Raw genomic sequence first — 19,253 nt, forward strand, 5'->3', positions numbered from 1 at the left:
TACTAAGAAGCTTTTTCTTGTTTTTAATAGTGTATTTTTGTTTGCTTTTTTTGTCTTTCAGATCTTGGCCATCATTTCTATCCTATTCATTGTGCTCTCAACTATCGCTTTGTCTCTTAACACCCTTCCAGAGCTGCAAGACACAGACGAGTTTGGTCAGACAACTGATAATCCCCAGCTGGCCCATGTGGAGGCTGTGTGCATCGCTTGGTTCACCATGGAATACCTTCTTCGCTTCCTTTCTTCACCAAATAAATGGAAATTCTTTAAAGGTCCTCTTAATGTCATCGACTTGCTGGCCATCCTACCATATTATGTCACCTTATTCCTGACAGAGTCCAATAAGAGCGTGCTGCAATTCCAGAACGTACGGCGGGTGGTGCAAATCTTTAGAATCATGCGGATTTTGCGCATACTCAAATTGGCACGTCATTCCACCGGGTTGCAGTCACTGGGCTTTACACTGCGTCGGAGTTACAATGAGCTGGGCCTACTTATCCTCTTCTTAGCAATGGGGATCATGATATTTTCCAGTCTGGTTTTCTTTGCGGAGAAGGACGAGGATGACACCAAGTTCAAGAGCATCCCTGCCTCCTTCTGGTGGGCCACTATCACCATGACCACTGTGGGATATGGAGACATTTACCCTAAGACACTTCTGGGTAAGATTGTTGGTGGGCTTTGCTGCATTGCAGGAGTTTTAGTCATTGCCCTACCCATTCCTATCATTGTCAACAACTTTTCTGAATTCTACAAGGAACAGAAACGGCAAGAGAAGGCCATCAAGAGACGTGAGGCTCTAGAGCGAGCCAAACGCAATGGCAGCATAGTGTCTATGAATGTTAGAGAGGGGTTTAACCGTGGTGCAGATCTTCTGGATGTGGTGGTCATGGGTGAGAGAGCCCAGGACAACCATCTCTCACCCAGTCGATTGAAATGGTCATCTAAGAGGGCAACTTCAGAGACTAGTTCCAATCGTTCGTTCAACCCAGACCAAGGTTCACCAAGCAAGGCGGGAGCTTCTAGTCCACAGAGGCTTAATGCACAGAAACTAGAAGAGATGTACAACCAGATGGCAAAGACTCAGTCACAGCCCAACCTGAACACCAAAGACAAAATTTTATCTCGAGCAGGCCATAGAAGGAATGAAATTGAGCTTGGAGACTTGCCAGGTCAAGGAGCTGACCCCCTTAATGGGGGTCGTGAAGGGGTTGTAGACATGAAAAGTCTGTCAAGCATTGACAGTTATATCAGCTGTGCAACAGACTTCCAGGAGAACCCACGATTCCCCTACAGTCCGGCAGGGGGTCTGTCACTCCCAGAGAGCTCTCGGTTCTCCCACAGTCCTGGTTCTGGCCTCTCTGGTCGAGTCAGTGCTAATCCAAGCCTGCAGACCACACTGGAGCATGATACCATGCTCACGCCACCTTGTTCTGGTGCTAAACCTCTCAACACCGATGGTTCGAGACAACAAGTTCTGCTTTTAAACTCTCAGAAAATGCATACAGTTAAGGTGAATCCTCGCAATTGTGGCGAGACCAGTCCATCTGGTGGTCCTCTGTCTGACAGCTCTTTTTTTTCTGACCTCTCCATCCTAAGCCCAGAGGTGTCCGTCTACACAACAGCCAGCAGCAGGACTCCACCTAAGACACCAGAGAGGAAGGCACTCACCCCTGCAGTTTTCACTTTCCATGATGCATCCATCAGCAAGTACATCGATGCCGACACAGATGACGAGGAGCACTTGCGTGAGGGTGGCCCATCAGAGCGCCTGCTTGGTGGCCTCAGCTCCAAGCCTCGAATTAGTGGTTACCAGGGGGGCACCAACCACTTGGAAGCTGCCCAAAGGCTGCTAGGTCAGAACTGCATATTTCCACTGGGAAGTAGCCCGAGTGTTGGCCATGAGAACCATGTGGCTTCAGAGAACTCACGGAGGCCCAAAGGGGACAGGGGACATTCCAACGCTTTTGATAAGGGCCTCTGAGGCCTCAGGGTGGTGAGTTGGACTATGCGGAAAGAAAAATAAAAGTGAAGAAAAAAAAGGTCAAGTTCAGTAAATGACTTTAGAGAAAGCGGAGACTAATGTACAATGGAGATTAATTTAACAGGCATCTGACCAGGGGGCCTACCCTGGTGACTTTATGCGGGAGAGTTAACTGGAAAACCGTGGTCATGTTACATCATTAAGGGACAGGATCTTGAAGATGCACCACTGCCTACACCTCTTGCCCTTTTTCCTCTTCTGTAAACAAGCTTGCATTGGCGCATCGCAGGGGTAAGATAAAGGCAGAGAGGATCTGGCCTACGGTTGTTTGTGAAAAGAACAGGATTTATGCTAAAGCTTAATTAGCTTGAGGCTGAAAACTTACCAGACATTTAAGCCCAGGTGTGTATGGTAAATCAAGGAGGACAGTCCGTCACTGCCCAACGTCAGCTAGCCACTGTCCACAGCCCACCTTAAAAATTAGCATTAGAGACATGTTATACCCTGTTTACTAGTGCACCCCTCCCCTATCCCCTAATAAACTGGCCTTACTTAACTGCAGTTATGGGTCTGCATACAGTATGAGTGTTTTGTGTGCAAGCGTATTTGATATAGGGAGGGCTGATGGTATGATAATGTGCACGTATATAACAACCAACATTCCTTCACAAGCGCACTCTTCAAAATATATTCACATGCTGTGTGATTCTACTTGATTTATTTATTTTTATATAGACATGAAGATTATCTGTAGAAATCTATCACACATATTTATTGTCATATTCATCAGTATGAGAAGAAATCGTCAATTGTTTCATTGGAAGAGACCAAAATCTGTTAAAATGTACCTCCCCTCATGTACCTACTTGTGTGTCATCTTTTTTTTTAGTATGGCAAAGCTTAAGGGGGATAGTTGATAACTGAAATTTTTCATTCTGGCGAGGATTTAATTATTTTGTGTAACACAAAAGAATAATTTTTGGGGGCCTTTGGGCAGCCATTGTGGCCACAGTTGAAAGAAATGCATACAGGTTTGGAACAATATGAGGGTGAGTATATGATGACAGTAAATGAGTAAATTATCTTTTTAAGAAGTTACCGAAGATACACTTGTGCTTACATGTGTAAGGTTTTATTACAAAAGCCCATTTTTATGATTTCATATTACAACTACATAGCACATGCACATTGGCAGCCCAAACAGAAGCAACATTGAGAACGAATGGACAACACATACCTCGCCCTGTTATTAACAGATATTGGTAAGCGATGGAAAGCTAGAATAAAACTGACAAAGAAAATACAGAAAAACTTCAGGTCAATTCAAGATTTCAGTTACCAATCTCATAGCAGTGGACACTGTTCAAACACAAATATTTCTGAATATAAGAATAAATATATATTTCTAAAGTATTTTCTAGATGATCATATGAAATGAGGGAGATGGTCTCATACATTTGCATTGCCAGGGAGTGTTTATTTTACAATATTTGATTCAATAAAAGGTTTTATGGGACCTTTTGTGTCCTCAGGCTCAACATACGCAATGTGACCAAGATGACCACCACTTAATCCCAAACATTTATCTTTTGATAGCGAGCTCTGTAATAAAGTATATAATGCATGGCAATGTTTATCTCCAAATTTGATACAATCCCTTTACACTGCACAAACTTAATATCCTTGAAAGATTATATTCTTATCACCATCGCAGCCATCCTCACCAATTTGTAACCACATAGCCCAGCATGTATTCACAGGTATGTAGACGATGTCCTGAAGACGACTATATCCAGTTTCCATGGTGACCACAAGCCCTCCCTTCTAGCGCTCATATTGAATTTGAAAACTGGGATAGAGAGGGCTAAATTAGACACAAAAAAAACATACTCAATTGCTTCTGTACCATTATTAAAAGTCACATTGTCAGAATGTACTTGTCTCTTAAAATATGTGCGTGTTATCTGGGGACTGCAATGATGGGGGGAAACTCGGCCTCTACAGAGACTTGTGTGTATGCTTCCATCCCTGTCTCAACGATTTTAGCTGAGTTGAAGTGAGGTGTGAACGGAATACCAATTTTCTGCGGGAGGAGGGTGTGTATGGGAGGAGAGAAAAAACTGCAAGTGAGAGGGATCTTCCCTCTCTGCTCTATACAGAATAATTTATGAATGCAACGATGTGTACTGCTTTCTGTAATGGTGTGGAGAGGAAGCTGCTTTCTGACTGCTAAGGTCCCTTGCTCCACTTGTGGTCTTTTATGTGGATATTATATAATATCCATAATCTGTCGGGTGTGTGATCCACATTCAATACCCTATTCATTCAGTAGATTCAAACAGAGAGAACATTATCACTAAAATGTGACCTTACTGAAGCCATTCAAAACTCTCTTTGCTGTGTATCTGTGTTAGGCTGTGCCCTGAGGTCAATGTCAACCCTGGTTTTTTGAATGATCCATGGGTCAATCTCACAAAGAAATGCCTGGAATATTTGATAAAGTGTATTTTCTAGATAATTTGTGTATTTTCTTTAAAATAATATCATGCGTTTTCCCCCAATATATATATATATAGTTTAATTTGTCACGCAAAAAAATTCACACAATCTTACTGGCTCCTGAAATAGGTTTAATTTGTTGTTGTTTTTTTGTTTGTTTTTTAATTGATTTTCTGTTGAAATACAACCCAGACATGTTCCTGGCAGGTTTTGTGAGATTCACCACCATATAGTCCATGTTAATTGCTTAATCAGAGATGTCAGAGATTAGCATATGTTGTTTTATTGCTGATGTATGTTCTGCAGATGTCATTCTGTAACGTCCCACGGGGAACACTTGCAGTGCGGTGTGCTTAGAGCATTAACGAAGATTAGAGCGAATTATTTATGGGTGATTATTTTGGGGGATATTTTTTGACTCCAGTCTAAAAACAGTGATGACAATCAGTAATTTGAGTACAATGTCAGTGTCTTATTGGATGGTTTGATGGCATTAAAGGTGTTTTGTCTAGAATACCCACCCACACGACAGTGCAGGTTGCAATTCATCGTGGTACATTTATTAAATCCTTTAAATTAAGTGGTATTTAAATTTGCTCAGAAAGGTGTCAAACTGTGACTCCCTAGTGATGCTTCCAGTGTCAACATGGACGCTGTTTGAAAATAAAATGTTTTATGTTTATGTTAGATTCACAGTTACATGCATAACAGGCACTTTGACTTTTAATTCAGTTTATTTATGAGGTTTTTTATGATTTGTGTATTTCATTCAAACCAGAAAGCACAAATAAGCACCATCTTTCGTTTATTTCGTTTATTCGATTTTTTGTTGTTTTCTTATGAAATTGTACAATAACAGTGGTAACTAGTAGTATGAAATTTAGGAAGCATTTCATGATGAAAATAAATTACTGTAAGCATCCATATAGCATTTCCAGGGAACTTAAAAAAAGAGAGCACTGTTTACAATCCCTCCCTTCCCCCGAAATCTTCTACAATGTTGTTTGTAGGTCTAAAGGCTGTTTGTTTTGTAATCTTTCTACCTGTTGACTTTCTATGCCGTTGTTTCTGTACGTGTGTTATGTTGTTTAATGCATGTCGTACCTCTGAAGCTGTAACTTGTTCTGTATGTGACGAAAAGCCAATTCCTTGTCTTATATATAGGAAAAAGAGCCAAAAATGTGTCAAAATGTCCTGAAATCTTTAGATTTCTTTGCAGTATGAAGAAGAGGTATCCCCCTCCCCCCTTGGTTGGCTGGAAATCAAATAAATGATACAGATTATTAATTTTACCTATTATTCTGTGTTGTCATTAGAGTTTATACACATGATTTCAAATGGTGTTAGCCCCAAAGGCCCCAAAAAGCATTTGGAAACTTATCTTGCACTTACTTTTTAATTCATGCATTGGATAATTACTTCTTAAACGCATTACTTAATCCGGGCGCAAGCATTAGTAAGGAGTCTTTTATGAGGAAATGTGAATTATCCGAGACTAATATTGAATCTGCTCTTGATAACGTACTGTAATCCGCTGTATCATTAGGCTTACAAGCCGGTCTCTGCACATTCTATCGTCACTTCTTTGAAATTGCATGACCCGGTTAAAGTGTGCGAGTCAGATAAAGAGAAAACTGTGTACAGTGGGACAGGAACAGGAGTCTCGTCGGCGGACTCGTCTCCACACCCCTCTGCACTGAGAATTCCCCACGGCCTGCCACTGCAGAGACAGCCTCCTGAGAGGGAGAGAGGGAGAGTGTGATGGAAAGAGATGATGGAGGAAGACAGATAGAGTGATGGCTGATGATGTCCTTGAGCTAGGTTAAGAGTTTCAACCCCACCTAAAGGATGATGCTTGCGTTTTATGTGTTGGTTGGTTATAAATACTATATAAAAACAGTATCCCTTCACCATTAGGGTTTTAAATGTAGACTAGATTAAACAGGCAATTGCTCTATTTTTATTAAAAAAACATAACACGGCTCTAGAGTGCTCCAAATGAGTTCACACGCCTGTCTTGAGGGCCTTAAACCAGTACAAGATGTTTTATACACAAGCACTTACATATTTAACGGTGTCTCATGGTTCCCTCTAGTGGCCAAGATCGAATCAAGACCATATGAAATTATTTTTAGCTGTTGTTGTTGTTGTTATGGATCACATAATGATTTACAGCTCGATTTACAGTTAGAACTTTACAGCTCAAGTAATAAATGTACAGCTTTTTTTTTTTATTCAGCATTGATGCATTAAATGGATCAAAAGTGACAGTAAAGACTTTTATGATGTTACAAAAGATTATTAAAATAGAAAACAGCTATTTTAAATTGTAATAATATTTCACAATATTACTGTATTACAGTAGTTTTGATTTAAAAAAATGCAGCTTTGGTGAGCATAAGAGACTTCTTTCAAAAACGTCGTAAAAATCTTATCGAACTCAACATTTTTAACGATAGTGTTTATTCATTCTTCCATTCATAATAGTGTGTTCTTTGAGTATTATGGTTGTCTAAATCCTACATTTGCAGTGGGAGTTTGCTTCTGGCAATTCCTGTGGGCGTTTGTTTTTCTTCTCACTCTATGAGAAGATTAACTTGATCACATTAGTCTCGTGGCTATACTTTTGAAATAATGTGTACATTAAAAATCCTACAATGCATTTATTTCATACTAAGTATACTACAAACCCATTAACATATTTCTGACATCGCTTGAGACTTACTGATATAAATATTATAATTTTATAAACTCAATATAATTTTGAGTACTTCTTTATTGCACAACGCACATCCTACAAAATGTATTTCAAATACATTTTGGTATATTTATTTTTCACTAAGGTACTGTTTGTTATAGGCCTGGTTTCACAAACAGGGCTTAGATTAAGCCAGGCTTAGATTAAGCCAGGCTTAGATTAAGCCAGGATTAGGCCTTAGTTCAATTAGGAAATTTAAGTAGCTTTTATAAACATGCCTTTACTGAAAACCAAATTACTGGTGTGTATCTTGGACAAAACAATGCCACTGACATATTTTAAGATATGTCAGTGCAAGTTGCTTTCAGTTAAAACAGCTGAAACATTTTAGTCTGGGACAAGGCTCAAGGCTCAATCCTTGTCTGTGAAACCAGGGGATAGATTGTCTATATTATTGTTCCTAAGTTGTATTGAGCCTGGAATTAAAATATATATACCCAGGTCTTTCTCCTCTTACCTGTCCTGTCCCATGTTCTCCCCGTCCCCGGAGCAGTAGCGTTGACCCTGGGCCAATGCTGGTGGCTGGCACTCCACACACACCTGATGCCCCTCCTGCAGGTACCGCATCCAACGTGTGTGAGGACTGAAGCTGCGTTGACAACTCGCCGACAGGGACGCCAGTTCAAACTCCACACAGTAACTGAGGCGTGCACATACAGACACACAGAAATGACATATACACACTACCGTTCAAAAGGGGGTCAGTACGATTTTTATTAATTTTTTTTATTGAAAGGATGCAATAAATCAGCATTTTATAATCATTTCTGAAGGATCATCATGTGACACTGAAGATTAGAGTAGTGGCTACTGAAAATTCAGCTTTGACATCAAAAGAATAAATAAAAAATATTCGGATACACTTTATTTTAAGGTGAAGCAGTAACATTGTACTTACTCAAATAAATACTGCGTAAGATTAAACATGTACTTACTATAGAGTTACGATTAGGGTTTGGTTTAGGGTTAGTTACTTGTAATTATGCATAATTTATTGTTATTAAAATAGTAAGTACATGAAGTAACTACATCACTAAAATAGTCTTACCATATATTCAAATAGAAACATAAATTGTAATGATATTTCACAACATTACTGTTTTGAATTGTATTTTTGATCAAATACATGCAGCCTTGGTGAGCACAAGAGACTTCATTCAAAAACATTAAAGTCTTACCATTCACATAACTTTTAAACATTACTGTACTTATCAAAGACAACTGTTGCTACAATGGTACATGTCATTATAAACAAATAAATATTGTATTGTCAGGGTATGTGTACTAGTTTTAGTGGTGGTTTGTGAGATCTACGATATGTACCATGGTACATTTAAAAAAAATATATATATATATATACCACCATGCAACTTCTTGTTACAATTTAGTGTTGAACTGTCAGATCTTACCTTGTGATATTGTTGTCAAAAATCTCCCTCTTTTTCCGTGCATTTCCATAGCCACCCGTGGTGATGAGAGCTGGGACTGTAAAATAAGGAGACAAAGGAGTAGGCCAAAGATTATGAATGAGAGATTTTAATGCATATTTGCCCTCATACTTCACCTGCAGTCTCATAAGAAGCTACAAGTCATTTTCAAAAGCACATTCATGTACTATACGGTTGTTCAGAGTAAAAGGTGGCATTTAGATAGAGCATATGAACTGAGGATGATGATTACACTCAGAAACAGGCAATGTACTGATAATGTAATTATATGAGATAAATGGGATGTAATGCGTACCATGGAGTCCATCCAAAAATAACAATTCAATGGAAAAATAATGGCTGTATAAATCATTACTACCAGTTGCTTTTATTATGGATCTAATGGGTTGACCTCAAACCTACGATATTATCCACTGTTGATTATTAAATTTGACATTTGTGTTGAAGGATGGCAAAGGATATTTCACAGAGCTATAGATGACCATACCCAGTGACTGCAGGCAGGGACCATGTTGATCATGGTACTCTGCGCAGCCTGCGGTCTGATGGAGAGCGGGACAGGGTGCGCCTCCATTACGAGCTTCCTGAATCACCTGCCTCCGCCTGCTGCGAAGTGTGGGTTTACACGGCTCCAGACAGCCAGACCACACGCTCCATTCACTCACCACGCAGGACACGGCTAAAACACACACATAGTGGATGTGTCAGATTCTCACCTGACAAAATTCTTAGAAAGTTTTGCTAGCGTTCCCATTAAGTAATGAAATATTTCATAACATCCAGTAAAAAAAAAAACTTTTATTGGTTATGCAAATGTTAAGGGAGTATATACGAATGTATAATTTTGTAAACATTACGGGAACGTTACTTTTGAATCATCTACTAATGCTCTGAAACAGTAGTAACATTAAAATAAGATTAGATTAGATGCCAACCAACGTTTCATGAATGATGCATTGTGTGCTAACATTTTGAGAACATTTTAAAGACCAGATAACTTTGAACAAACGTTCTATTAATGTTACTGGAAGAACGTTTCTTCATAACTTTGAGAGAAACTTGCCAGAACGTTAGGGACGTTCGCATCCCAAATAAAAGTTTGTGTTTACATAATATATGTGTGTGTACTGTGTATAATTAAATACATAAATAATTAAATACACACATATGCATGTATATATTAAAGAAAAAATTGTTTTTTATTGATAAAATATTTGTATTTTCTGTACAGACACAGAAATATATTAAAGGGGTCATATCATACATTTTATTTTATTTACTCAAAACCACTTGTAATATGAGTTGTGTGTTGTTGTTTTTTGCACACATTTCTTTTGTAATCCTAACTAAAAATAAAAGTTCTAAGAACGTTTTGCTAATGTTCCCATTAAGTTGTGAAAATGTAATTTCTGAATGTTCTCCGAATGCTCAAAATGTGGTATAAACATTGTTTTTGTGATAAAGTTTTAAGAACATTATTAAAGACCATGCGTATAACTTACAACAAATGTTCTATTAATGTTACTGGAAGACATTTTGTTAAAAAATTTAGGAGAACTTTGCTTGAACATTAGCCAAAGTTCTGATAACGTTCCCTGTTGTCTAGGATGACCGTTTTCCACCCTCACTCTAATACTTAAAACTAAGCCGGCTGTTGTCGTTGCCGTGCCTTTAAGGCTTCTTTGCATGTGAAATGAGGTTTACTCTCTCCAGTGTAGTTTTTAACTGAGCCATCACACGTTACAATGTGACAGGATCACAAAACAATCTGCACTAAAAGATGTTTGAAAACTTTTTCCAATCCTCCAGTGTTTTAGTTACAGCACATCCCTGATGCATTCATCTAAATTATTCATATAAAAACATCCACTTTATTTTGCAATGGAAAAGTAAGCTATTTTCTGTAAATGTGTGAGACTTCCGATTCATTAGCCACTATAGGTAAATAACTACACTGTAAAAAATAATATTGTTGGTTTAACTTAAAAAAGTAAGTAACCTGTTTCCTTAAATTTGTTCATTGAAATTAATTTACATAAATTAAGTTGATTTGACAAAAGAAAAAGTATTGTGATAAATCATGAAAATATTTTTTTTACAGTGTATAAAAATAACAAAGTGCAGTAAATGGTAAATCTATTATAAAAAATAAATCTGCAAAAAAGTAAATCTGAATTATCAAGCAGCATAACGAACATATATTGTACACAATATTTTATTTTCACATACAATTTTAAATCTTGATGTTAAAATTGTTCAAGAAGCTGTGGATAAAATCTGGCCTCACAGACATGGCCTATAGCAGCCTGAATCTGTTTTATAATTTTAATACATAGCATCTGAAAAATATGAAATTAGAAACCTGGACAAGCAAGGTCATAGTCGTGACAACAGTCCAATGTCGTCTTGCATGCCTGGTCGCAGTAACATTCCCCATAGGAGCGATCTTTCCTCCAGTCTTCAGTAATACATGACTGGTTTTGTCCAAAGCAACACAGTCCCGTATCCTGACAACCTCCTTCGCTCTGGGACACCAGTGTTACCAGCAGAGCGAGGTAGAAAAGCATCCATGAGCGTCTGGAGCTGCACGCTGACATGATAATGAGCAGCCTGAATATGTTGCTCCCCTCATCTGAGGAACTCATGCATGTAATTGACTTCTATCATGTGACATTTACCCAGCCTGTTTTAGGTAATATTTCGCTCAGTCAGAGGTTTTGGTTTTCTCTTTTTTGCATCATGGCACTTAAGGCGAGTTAAACTCATTACATCGAGTACACTCATGTCTTCACAAATTGCAGCAAAATTAAAGGATTAGTTAATCTAAGACTGACTTTCTTCTGATTTTGAAGAATGCATACTGATGATCTTTTATGCAGTTACATTTCAAATTTTAAAAATAATGGCCTGTAACGGATGACCTAAAACAGTTTGCATTTAGCCAATACAATTGTTCTATATACAGTAGTTGGTTTTGATTTTGTGTTTGAGGACTCTCTTCAATGTTTCCTTAGCTGGCCAGTATTGCCCATTGATGCTGAAACACGTGAAAAGGGAGGATTAAATTAATTCCTGTAGCTAGAGGCTATTCATGCAGAAAGAACAATACCATAGGCACTGCTGTAATGTAGGGCCTCAAATATACACATTCCCATGACTCATATGCAAAGAGAGAGAAAGAGGGACTTAAAAGTTATGTGAGGTAAATGGGCACATGCAAGTGCATATGACGTGTGTGTAAAAATAAAGGGAGCTTTGATATTGTGAAACTTTTCCATGCATACACACAATGAGTTTATAGAGTTCCACTGGGCTTCTTTTTTTTTCTTTTTTTGTCTCAAGTTTAATTAATTTATAGTCTAGGTCCTTGTACTTTAATTGTGCTTCATTTAGAGTAAAAACAGTTCAATTATCCTTACACTCAAAAATGCTGTTATCTTAAAATTAGTTTTGACCATTTTTGGGTAAAGCTACTTTTAAAAGTAAAACAATATTGCATTACTCCAAAAAAAGTAACTAATTGCGAGAATTAGTTACTTTTTGTGGAATGTAATGTTACTTTTACGTTACTTTGTCTTACTTGAGTTGGGCTTGCTTGTTTTGTTGTATAATTTTGGCAAATGTAAAGCCCTGTAGTAGTCTACAGGGCTTTAACCTTTGTAGAGGAAAAGTTGAAACAGAGAAACACTTTTCAGGTTCACTTTCAAATTATGTCCACTTTATGACAAAATTCAAACGATAAATACCGTTTTGTCGATCTTTGATGTGGCGCGAGAGATCACTGTAGCGCCTCAGTTCAAGATAAACGGAGCGGGAGTGAACGCGATCTTACTCTTTACGTTAGAACGAAATAAACATAAATGAATATCAGAAAATATGGTGAATACAGTCCAGCTTAGCGAAATCCGTATCATGTCTCTCATGTAATCGCTCAATCAGTGTTTCAACCAAAAAAACAGCTTGTAAAATTATCATGTAGGCCTATCTCAGAAAAGCCATTTGTTTACCATTAACTTGACTAGAGCGCACTAGCAACCAAGTGGACAGTGGTGAGAATTACAGTTACAAGTTGCAATCAGATCACCCCCTCCAATATCTCTGTCAAAATGACAGACGGCTTTCAGATTTTTCCGTCACTGCTAAAAATAATTTCTCTCAACATTGGGGAGAGAGGTCAGTCAATAAATGGAACAACAAAGTAACTTGTGTTACTTATTTGAAAAAGTAGTAGGCCTATTTGGTTTTAAATTTAAAAGTAATGCGTTACTTTATAGTTACCATACTTGAAAAAGTAATCTGATTTCGTGTGTATAAAGTAGCCTATGTTAATGTGATTTAACCATGCAAAATATCATTAAAATAAATACTAATTTGACATTTGTTTCATTAGTTTGAAAAGTGAGGTTAAGTTGATTTAAAGCTATGCCTGCTGGAGACCTTTGATCCATCCAGGGTGACTACAGTGCTTTGTCCATATAACTAAACAAGACTAACACTGTTCAAAACAAGAATTGCATTGCCTTACAAATGCATTACCAACACAGATTAATGCTACATGCACACATAATCTCCTTACCGCACAAACACTTCCATAGTCCCATATGATTCCACTCTGAAAGAAGAGTTGGTTACTAAAATGAATTTTTGTCCAGTCACAAAAAGCTATGGCTAAAATATCAGTTGTGGTTTTCAAATGTCAAAAGTGGATTGTTTTTGTGGTTCAGGGAACTCAATGATGCTCCATTATGTTTTAGTGTGGCTTTTTCAGCATAAATAATATCACATTATCAACAATAATATTGTGGCACTGCTGGTTACCTACCCAGCATGCTATGCAGCTAAGGTCAAATCAGAGTGAGTTTGATTTGATTAGTTAGGACTATAAATATGTGTGAAAGTGGCTATTCATAGTGTTTAAAGGTTTATGTTTTGATGTAATATTGCAACCAATGCTGAGATGTATTCAAGCTAGCCATTGCTAAACTTGCATTAGATGATTGCTATAGAGTTAAAAGCGGAACAGCGCCACTCTTCTGCTTCTGCACTCTTCAGAATCAAATTATTTAAATTTTATATAACTGTATACAATGGTTGTGTACACAAATTCTGTACAGTATTTACAGTCCCTGGTGAATTCTACGGATGAAAATCCAAGAACCGCATTTTTAGACCGTTTTCTAAGGCTGCACAATGTATTAAAACATTTTTAAAAGCATACTATATCATAGTGCTATTGTGAATTCACAAAGGCATAAGTTCTGTACGTTTAATGCGCTTTACATGCAGGTTACATTCCGTGCGTCTCAGAGCGGCTCCATTCACAGTAAATGTCTCAAACTCCATCTCTGCATATGATGTGTGATGCTGCAGCTATTTTTTATAATACATAATGTATAGCTATATAAAATGATTGTTTATATGTATAGTATGTATTGTAACAATGTTCTATTAATTATGATTACTTGCTTTTGGTTCTTTATTTGAAACAAATATGATTGCCTCATTATATGTAGGCTATTTTAAAGGCTTAGGTATTTGTTTTGGTATAATTTTATATATATAAAAAAAAAGATTACTTGAATAATCTTCAAAATAATCAGCCGATTACTCGATTACCGAAATACTCAGTGACAGCCATTCGAGGTGAATGATATTTTGCAAGCGACGGCAACGTTTCTCAGAGGAACACAGTATAGGCTACTTTTGCGAGCATTGCATCTTTTCCATCACCGTGTTCCCTTAGGGCACCGTCCTTTCTTGAAGTAAGCCTTTTCCCACAGCAAAAGCTGTTTAATTAGTGGCTTGAGGTATTTTCCCCTAATCCTGAGCACGGCAGTATTTAAACAGCCTCTGAGGGAAAGGCATGGCTAGTCCAATAACAAGCTTGGCTGTCTCACTCATTCCCTCAAACAATCACACACATCTACCTGGGCACCATGATCTTCCTAATGGATTTACAGATGATGATGTTGGACATAGTGTACTTCATCCTGCGCTCTTGTCTGCGCATCGTGCTGAGACCACGTACGAAGCCCATAGACGGCGAGCTGGTGTTAATAACCGGCTCTGGAGGAGCACTGGGCCGCCTGTTCGCCCTGGAGTTCTCGAAACACGGCGCAGAAGTGGTGCTGTGGGACATCAACGGAGACGCTAATGAGGAGACAGCCAAGATGGTGAGGGCGCAAGGGGGCCAGGCACACGCGTACACGGTGGATGTGACAAACCGAGAAGAAGTGTACCGCACTGCCGACCAGGTACGGAAGGATGTGGGAAGGGATGTGACCTACTTGGTGAACAATGCCGGGGTGGTGGCCGGTGAGAGACTCCTGGACTGCCCAGATACATTGGTGGAGAGGACACTGAAAGTGAACTGCCACGCCCTCTTCTGGGTAAGATTGTAAGTTTGAAGTAAAATATAAAAAATGGTACCCTCAAAGTTCAAACAAAATAATGGTCTCAAACTATTTATTTAGCCGTTTTTGCAATGATCTTCATAGTCCCAAGGTGTGTGTGTGTGTGTGTGTGTTTATGACCTTTAAATTCCCCTTTTTTGGCCTTTTAAATTGCTTTAAATTATATATATGCTACAGTCAGTAGTCCAATGATATAACTATTTTTGGGGGATAAATCCCTTTCCTGGTCAAAATTACTGGAACACAACCTGAGGGTGACCAAAATATGTTTATCTTCATTTTAAAAAAAGTATGTAGGCTACTTTCAAATATTTTTTATATGAATTTTCAATAATAATAATGTAGGCCTATAATTTTCCTGTAACAGTAGAACACGGCTCTACACTAAGGTCAAGGTTTCAACTCCCAGAGAATGCATGAACTTATGGATAGCCTACCTCGTCTTGAATTCACCGTTAGTCTCTTTGGATTTGCTTAAATGTTAATGTAATGAGTGACAAAAAAAAAAACTCTATAGACTTTAAAGAAATAAAGATGCATACCATAAAATAAATCAAAGACTCAACATTAATGAATCTTCTAAGCTGAGAATGATGAGAATTATAGTACAATGCCATGTGAACACCTTGTACAATACTGAATTACATTCCGCATGCATGCCAAAGTTTGACAAATATAATAAATGGATTAGAAGTAAATAAAGCTGCTTTGCCTTTGTATTACTTGATATGCATAGAATGCGTGATGTGGGAATTACCTAATTTTATCCCTTTAGCCTTATTTACAGCCCTTCTCTGATTAAACATATTCTTCCCAAGTGAAAGTCTCACTCTGATCCTCTTAATGCAAATACGAAGTGGATTAATGCTTACATTGAGCAATCTTTTAGAAGCCTACACATTAGCATTGAGCTGACGTGTGCACTGGAAGAGATCGTAACAACCAGAGATGGTGATGCTATGGTTCTTTGCATTTAGATCTATTCAATAGGCAGACACACTACTCCAAGGCAGCTTAGAGTACATTTTATAGTTAATGTTAGTGTTCGTTGTGCAGCCAACTTGAGCATTTGTTAGGATAAAACTTCCATTCTTGCACCATGCGCTACCATTTAAACTAATGATCACCTTTTTCAAGTACAAATAATACCATGGTACTACTATAGTACATTTATAAACATCCTTGGTGTTATTTGTTAGTGCCTTGAAAATGGTAGTGAGTTTGGTCTGTGTAAGATCATAGCTAATATATTTATTAAATGAAAACTTCAGTCTTTATTTATCATCATCCATGTTGTTATTTTTTTTTGTGGGAAAATCACACTTTTTTGAAGAATCTTCAAGTAGCTATTCATAATAATCATGGCTCTCAAAATCCAAAACCAAATACCCTTTGCCAAAGCTCTTAAATCTCATTCTCATTCATATGCTTTTGATTTTGATGTAACTGAATAAAATCTTAATTCTAACCTAACTAAATGAGATTTCAGAAGTTTGCCCGTGGGGAGGATTATCAGTGAATAACAACATAAATTTCAATCTCTTCCTCACACAAAGCTATCGTATGTCTTCAGAAGACGTAGAATAAAGCGAACGGGTAATGTGGACTACTTTAATTGTGCTGTTATGGTGTCTTTCTTTTATGATGTTTTCATTGAGCTGCATGAACATTTTTATAGAATTCTCAGTTTGTGTTCGACAGAAAAACAAACAGCATACGAATTTAGAACGACAGTGCCCCTATTATGCTTTTTCAGATATAATATAATGTCTACTTTGACTCGCCCTCAAACACTTTAGTTGAAGCTGAGGCCTGGAAGAGTTAGGTTTGTGTTGTAGGCATGTCGAGAAGGTGCAGTTTTCTGCGCTATGAAAGCAAATTCACTTTGCATGCACTTTCAAATGAAAAGGACTTTGGTTAAACTGATATGGTATAACCAACACCATCATTACTGTACGTATCACTGTGTATTAGGAGCTGAGCAAGCCTCCGGAGTGGAAATTCAGATATGGTAATGGACGTTTAGTTTCGACATGCGCTGTAAGCGGTAGACCAATCAACAGACTGGGCCGTTTGACCAATCAGAACAGAGTAGGCTCTCGGAAATTAGGGTTTTAGAGAGACTGAATCGTGTTTCAGACACTGTGAGAAAAGGGGTGATGTTGAAATGTGTATTATGAGAAAATAAAAGTTTTTTTGGCCTTGGATGCATATTGTAGGAGACCTCCAAAACAAAATACCTTTAAAATAGCATGGTGAACTATGCCTTTAAGGGTATATAAATATCAAACTGCTTTATTTTGTTTGTCTGCATGCAGACTGTCAAGGCGTTCCTCCCTCAGATGAAGGCCAATAATCATGGCCACATCATCACTGTAGCCAGTGTCCTTGGACTCTTCAGCACAGCCTGCGTAGAGGTGAGAACTGAGAAGGGCTCATTTTTCATAGTATTCAAAACCCACCTTCAAAATGTTTCATCTATTCCTAATTTTCATGTCATACGTATGTATTATAGGATTATTGTGCCAGTAAGTTTGCTGCGGTGGGGTTTCATGAGTCTCTGGCCCATGAACTGCTGACGGAAGAGGACGTGGATGGAGTGAAGACCACTCTTGTGTGCCCTTATGTTGTGGACACTGGCATGTTTGATGGCTGCAGGATTAGGTCAGTGTATATACACTACTGTTCAAAATTTAAATTTGTTCTCTTATGCTCAAGAAGGCTGCCTTTATTTGATAAAAAATACAATAAAAAATAATAATTTTTAAATAAGTTTTCTATTTGAATATTTTAAAAATGTAATATATTTCTATGATACAAAGCTGAATTTTCAGCATCATTACTCTTCAGTGTCACATGATCCTTCAGAAATCAAGTACACTGCACTTAAGGTCTACACTGCACGTGTAAATCACAGTAAATGGCCCTTCATCGTACTCTTAACTGTCGCCGTTTCTCTCCCCCTACAGGGAAGAGGTTGAACTGATCCTGCCTCCACTGGAGCCCTTGTACTGCGTACAGCAGGCTATGAATGCCATTCTCATAGACCAGCCGCTAGTGTGCATCCCCAGACTAACCTACCTGCCCTTCCTGGCCAGAGCGTGAGTACAGACCAACATCAGCATGCTTGAAGTCTTATTTCTATTCACATCTGCATCACACTAAATAATGCTGCCTCCTTTATGACACCATACATATATTCTTGCTGTTAAAAGAGCAAACCTTGATGCCCTACACATCAGCATTTGACTTGAATGACATCTTTTCTTTGCAGCCTGTTTCCATGGGAATCCAATGTGGCGACATATCGCTTTATGGGTTCAGACCAGTGCATGTACCCGTTCATTGAGTCCATGAGGAAGAAAAGAGCAGCCAACGGCCCAATAAAGGCTGCTTAAACATCTGGAACACTACCAATTTGACGGGTCTTTTTTGAACAGCTGCAGCAAATAATGTGTGGAATATTCTTTGAATTCGTTTATATTATTATGGATGTGTGGGTATGTCACTGTTTGAAGTGAAATGGGTTTCTTCTGGTTATCCAGGCCCAATTTAGCTGTGTTGTTTTTTCAGGCTGGCTAATATCATGGGTGAGCCGTTCAACAACCACTGATATGGTTCACGTCTGAAATGTGTTTTTATGTAACTGGACTGGGCAGCGCAAGTCATTGGGCATAATACCGATTTAAATAAGAGTGTACAAGTGTTTTTTTCCCCTGTGGCTTCCAATTATATTAAAAACGATTGCTTGTTGTACTTGTTCATAAAAACATAAAATCAACCACAAGTTCCACATATGGTTGTATTATTATTGTTTTCTCTCTCTTTTCTTTAGTTTTTAGCACTAATAACATCTGGCAAAGGGACTACTAACGAAAACTAGACTTTGGGCCAATTTGGGTACATTTACATTCAGGAATGTTGTCTAATGTACATTGTCCCTTTTTTAAATAAAAAAAATATTATTTTCACACTCTCAATGTTTGGGGTAACTCGTTAAAAGTAACGCGAGTTCCGTAATCAGATAACTTTTTTCCAAATATGAAATGCGTATACATTTTTCAATCTTATCTTTAAAATAATGTAACGTGTTACTTTTTTGAAAAAGGAACTTGTTTTTCCATTTATTGACTGACACCTCTCCTGTCCCC

The 19,253-nt window shown here is 37.9% G+C and overlaps 3 protein-coding genes across 5 annotated transcripts in view; 2 read left to right on the forward strand and 1 right to left on the reverse strand.

The window, feature by feature from the left end:
* Positions 1-2,544, forward strand: part of kcnb1 (potassium voltage-gated channel, Shab-related subfamily, member 1) — a 62,192-nt gene extending 59,648 nt beyond the window's left edge. Inside the window, exon 3 of one of the 3 annotated variants that reach the window (XM_079629613.1) lies at positions 62-2,544. In XM_079629613.1, coding sequence (XP_079485739.1) covers positions 62-1,984 — 1,923 coding nt within the window. In that variant the 3' untranslated portion in view covers positions 1,985-2,544. The remainder of the gene's footprint in view (positions 1-61) is intronic. The other 2 variants (XM_079629614.1, XM_079629615.1) reach the window with 2 other exon arrangements.
* A 2,778-nt stretch (positions 2,545-5,322) lies between these two features.
* Positions 5,323-11,463, reverse strand: LOC307007526 (somatomedin-B and thrombospondin type-1 domain-containing protein). Its single transcript, XM_079629625.1, has 5 exons — positions 11,052-11,463; positions 9,177-9,368; positions 8,651-8,726; positions 7,699-7,881; positions 5,323-6,219 (listed from the first exon to the last, which is right to left on the reverse strand). Exons 1-5 carry the CDS (start codon positions 11,332-11,334, stop codon positions 6,102-6,104), a joined length of 852 nt encoding a protein of 283 aa, XP_079485751.1. The 5' UTR covers positions 11,335-11,463; the 3' UTR covers positions 5,323-6,101.
* Positions 11,464-14,329: 2,866 nt separating this feature from the next.
* Positions 14,330-19,078, forward strand: rdh20 (retinol dehydrogenase 20). The gene is made up of 5 exons (XM_079629624.1): positions 14,330-15,078; positions 17,421-17,519; positions 17,618-17,766; positions 18,072-18,203; positions 18,377-19,078. Exons 1-5 carry the CDS (start codon positions 14,626-14,628, stop codon positions 18,498-18,500), a joined length of 957 nt encoding a protein of 318 aa, XP_079485750.1. The 5' UTR covers positions 14,330-14,625; the 3' UTR covers positions 18,501-19,078.
* Positions 19,079-19,253: the final 175 nt, after the last annotated feature.

The sequence above is a fragment of the Phoxinus phoxinus genome, assembly GCF_949152265.1.
Source record: "Phoxinus phoxinus genome assembly, chromosome: 11".
NCBI classification, from domain to species: Eukaryota; Metazoa; Chordata; class Actinopteri; order Cypriniformes; family Leuciscidae; genus Phoxinus; species Phoxinus phoxinus.

What these genes read in the sequence shown, in the direction of transcription:
- LOC307007526 (XM_079629625.1), bottom strand. Translation starts at nt 11,334, where the DNA reads ATGAGTTCCTCAGATGAGGGGAGCAACATATTCAGGCTGCTCATTATC. An exon ending in CTATGACCTTGCTTGTCCAG is followed by an intron (nt 9,369 to 11,051) that starts GTTTCTAATTTC and finishes TGTGTGTTTTAG; the next exon opens with CCGTGTCCTGCGTGGTGAGT. An exon ending in TTTGACAACAATATCACAAG is followed by an intron (nt 7,882 to 8,650) that starts GTAAGATCTGAC and finishes TGCACGCCTCAG; the next exon opens with TTACTGTGTGGAGTTTGAAC.
- rdh20 (XM_079629624.1), top strand. Translation starts at nt 14,626, where the DNA reads ATGATCTTCCTAATGGATTTACAGATGATGATGTTGGACATAGTGTAC. An exon ending in TCAGCACAGCCTGCGTAGAG is followed by an intron (nt 17,520 to 17,617) that starts GTGAGAACTGAG and finishes TATGTATTATAG; the next exon opens with GATTATTGTGCCAGTAAGTT. An exon ending in TTTGATGGCTGCAGGATTAG is followed by an intron (nt 17,767 to 18,071) that starts GTCAGTGTATAT and finishes CTCCCCCTACAG; the next exon opens with GGAAGAGGTTGAACTGATCC.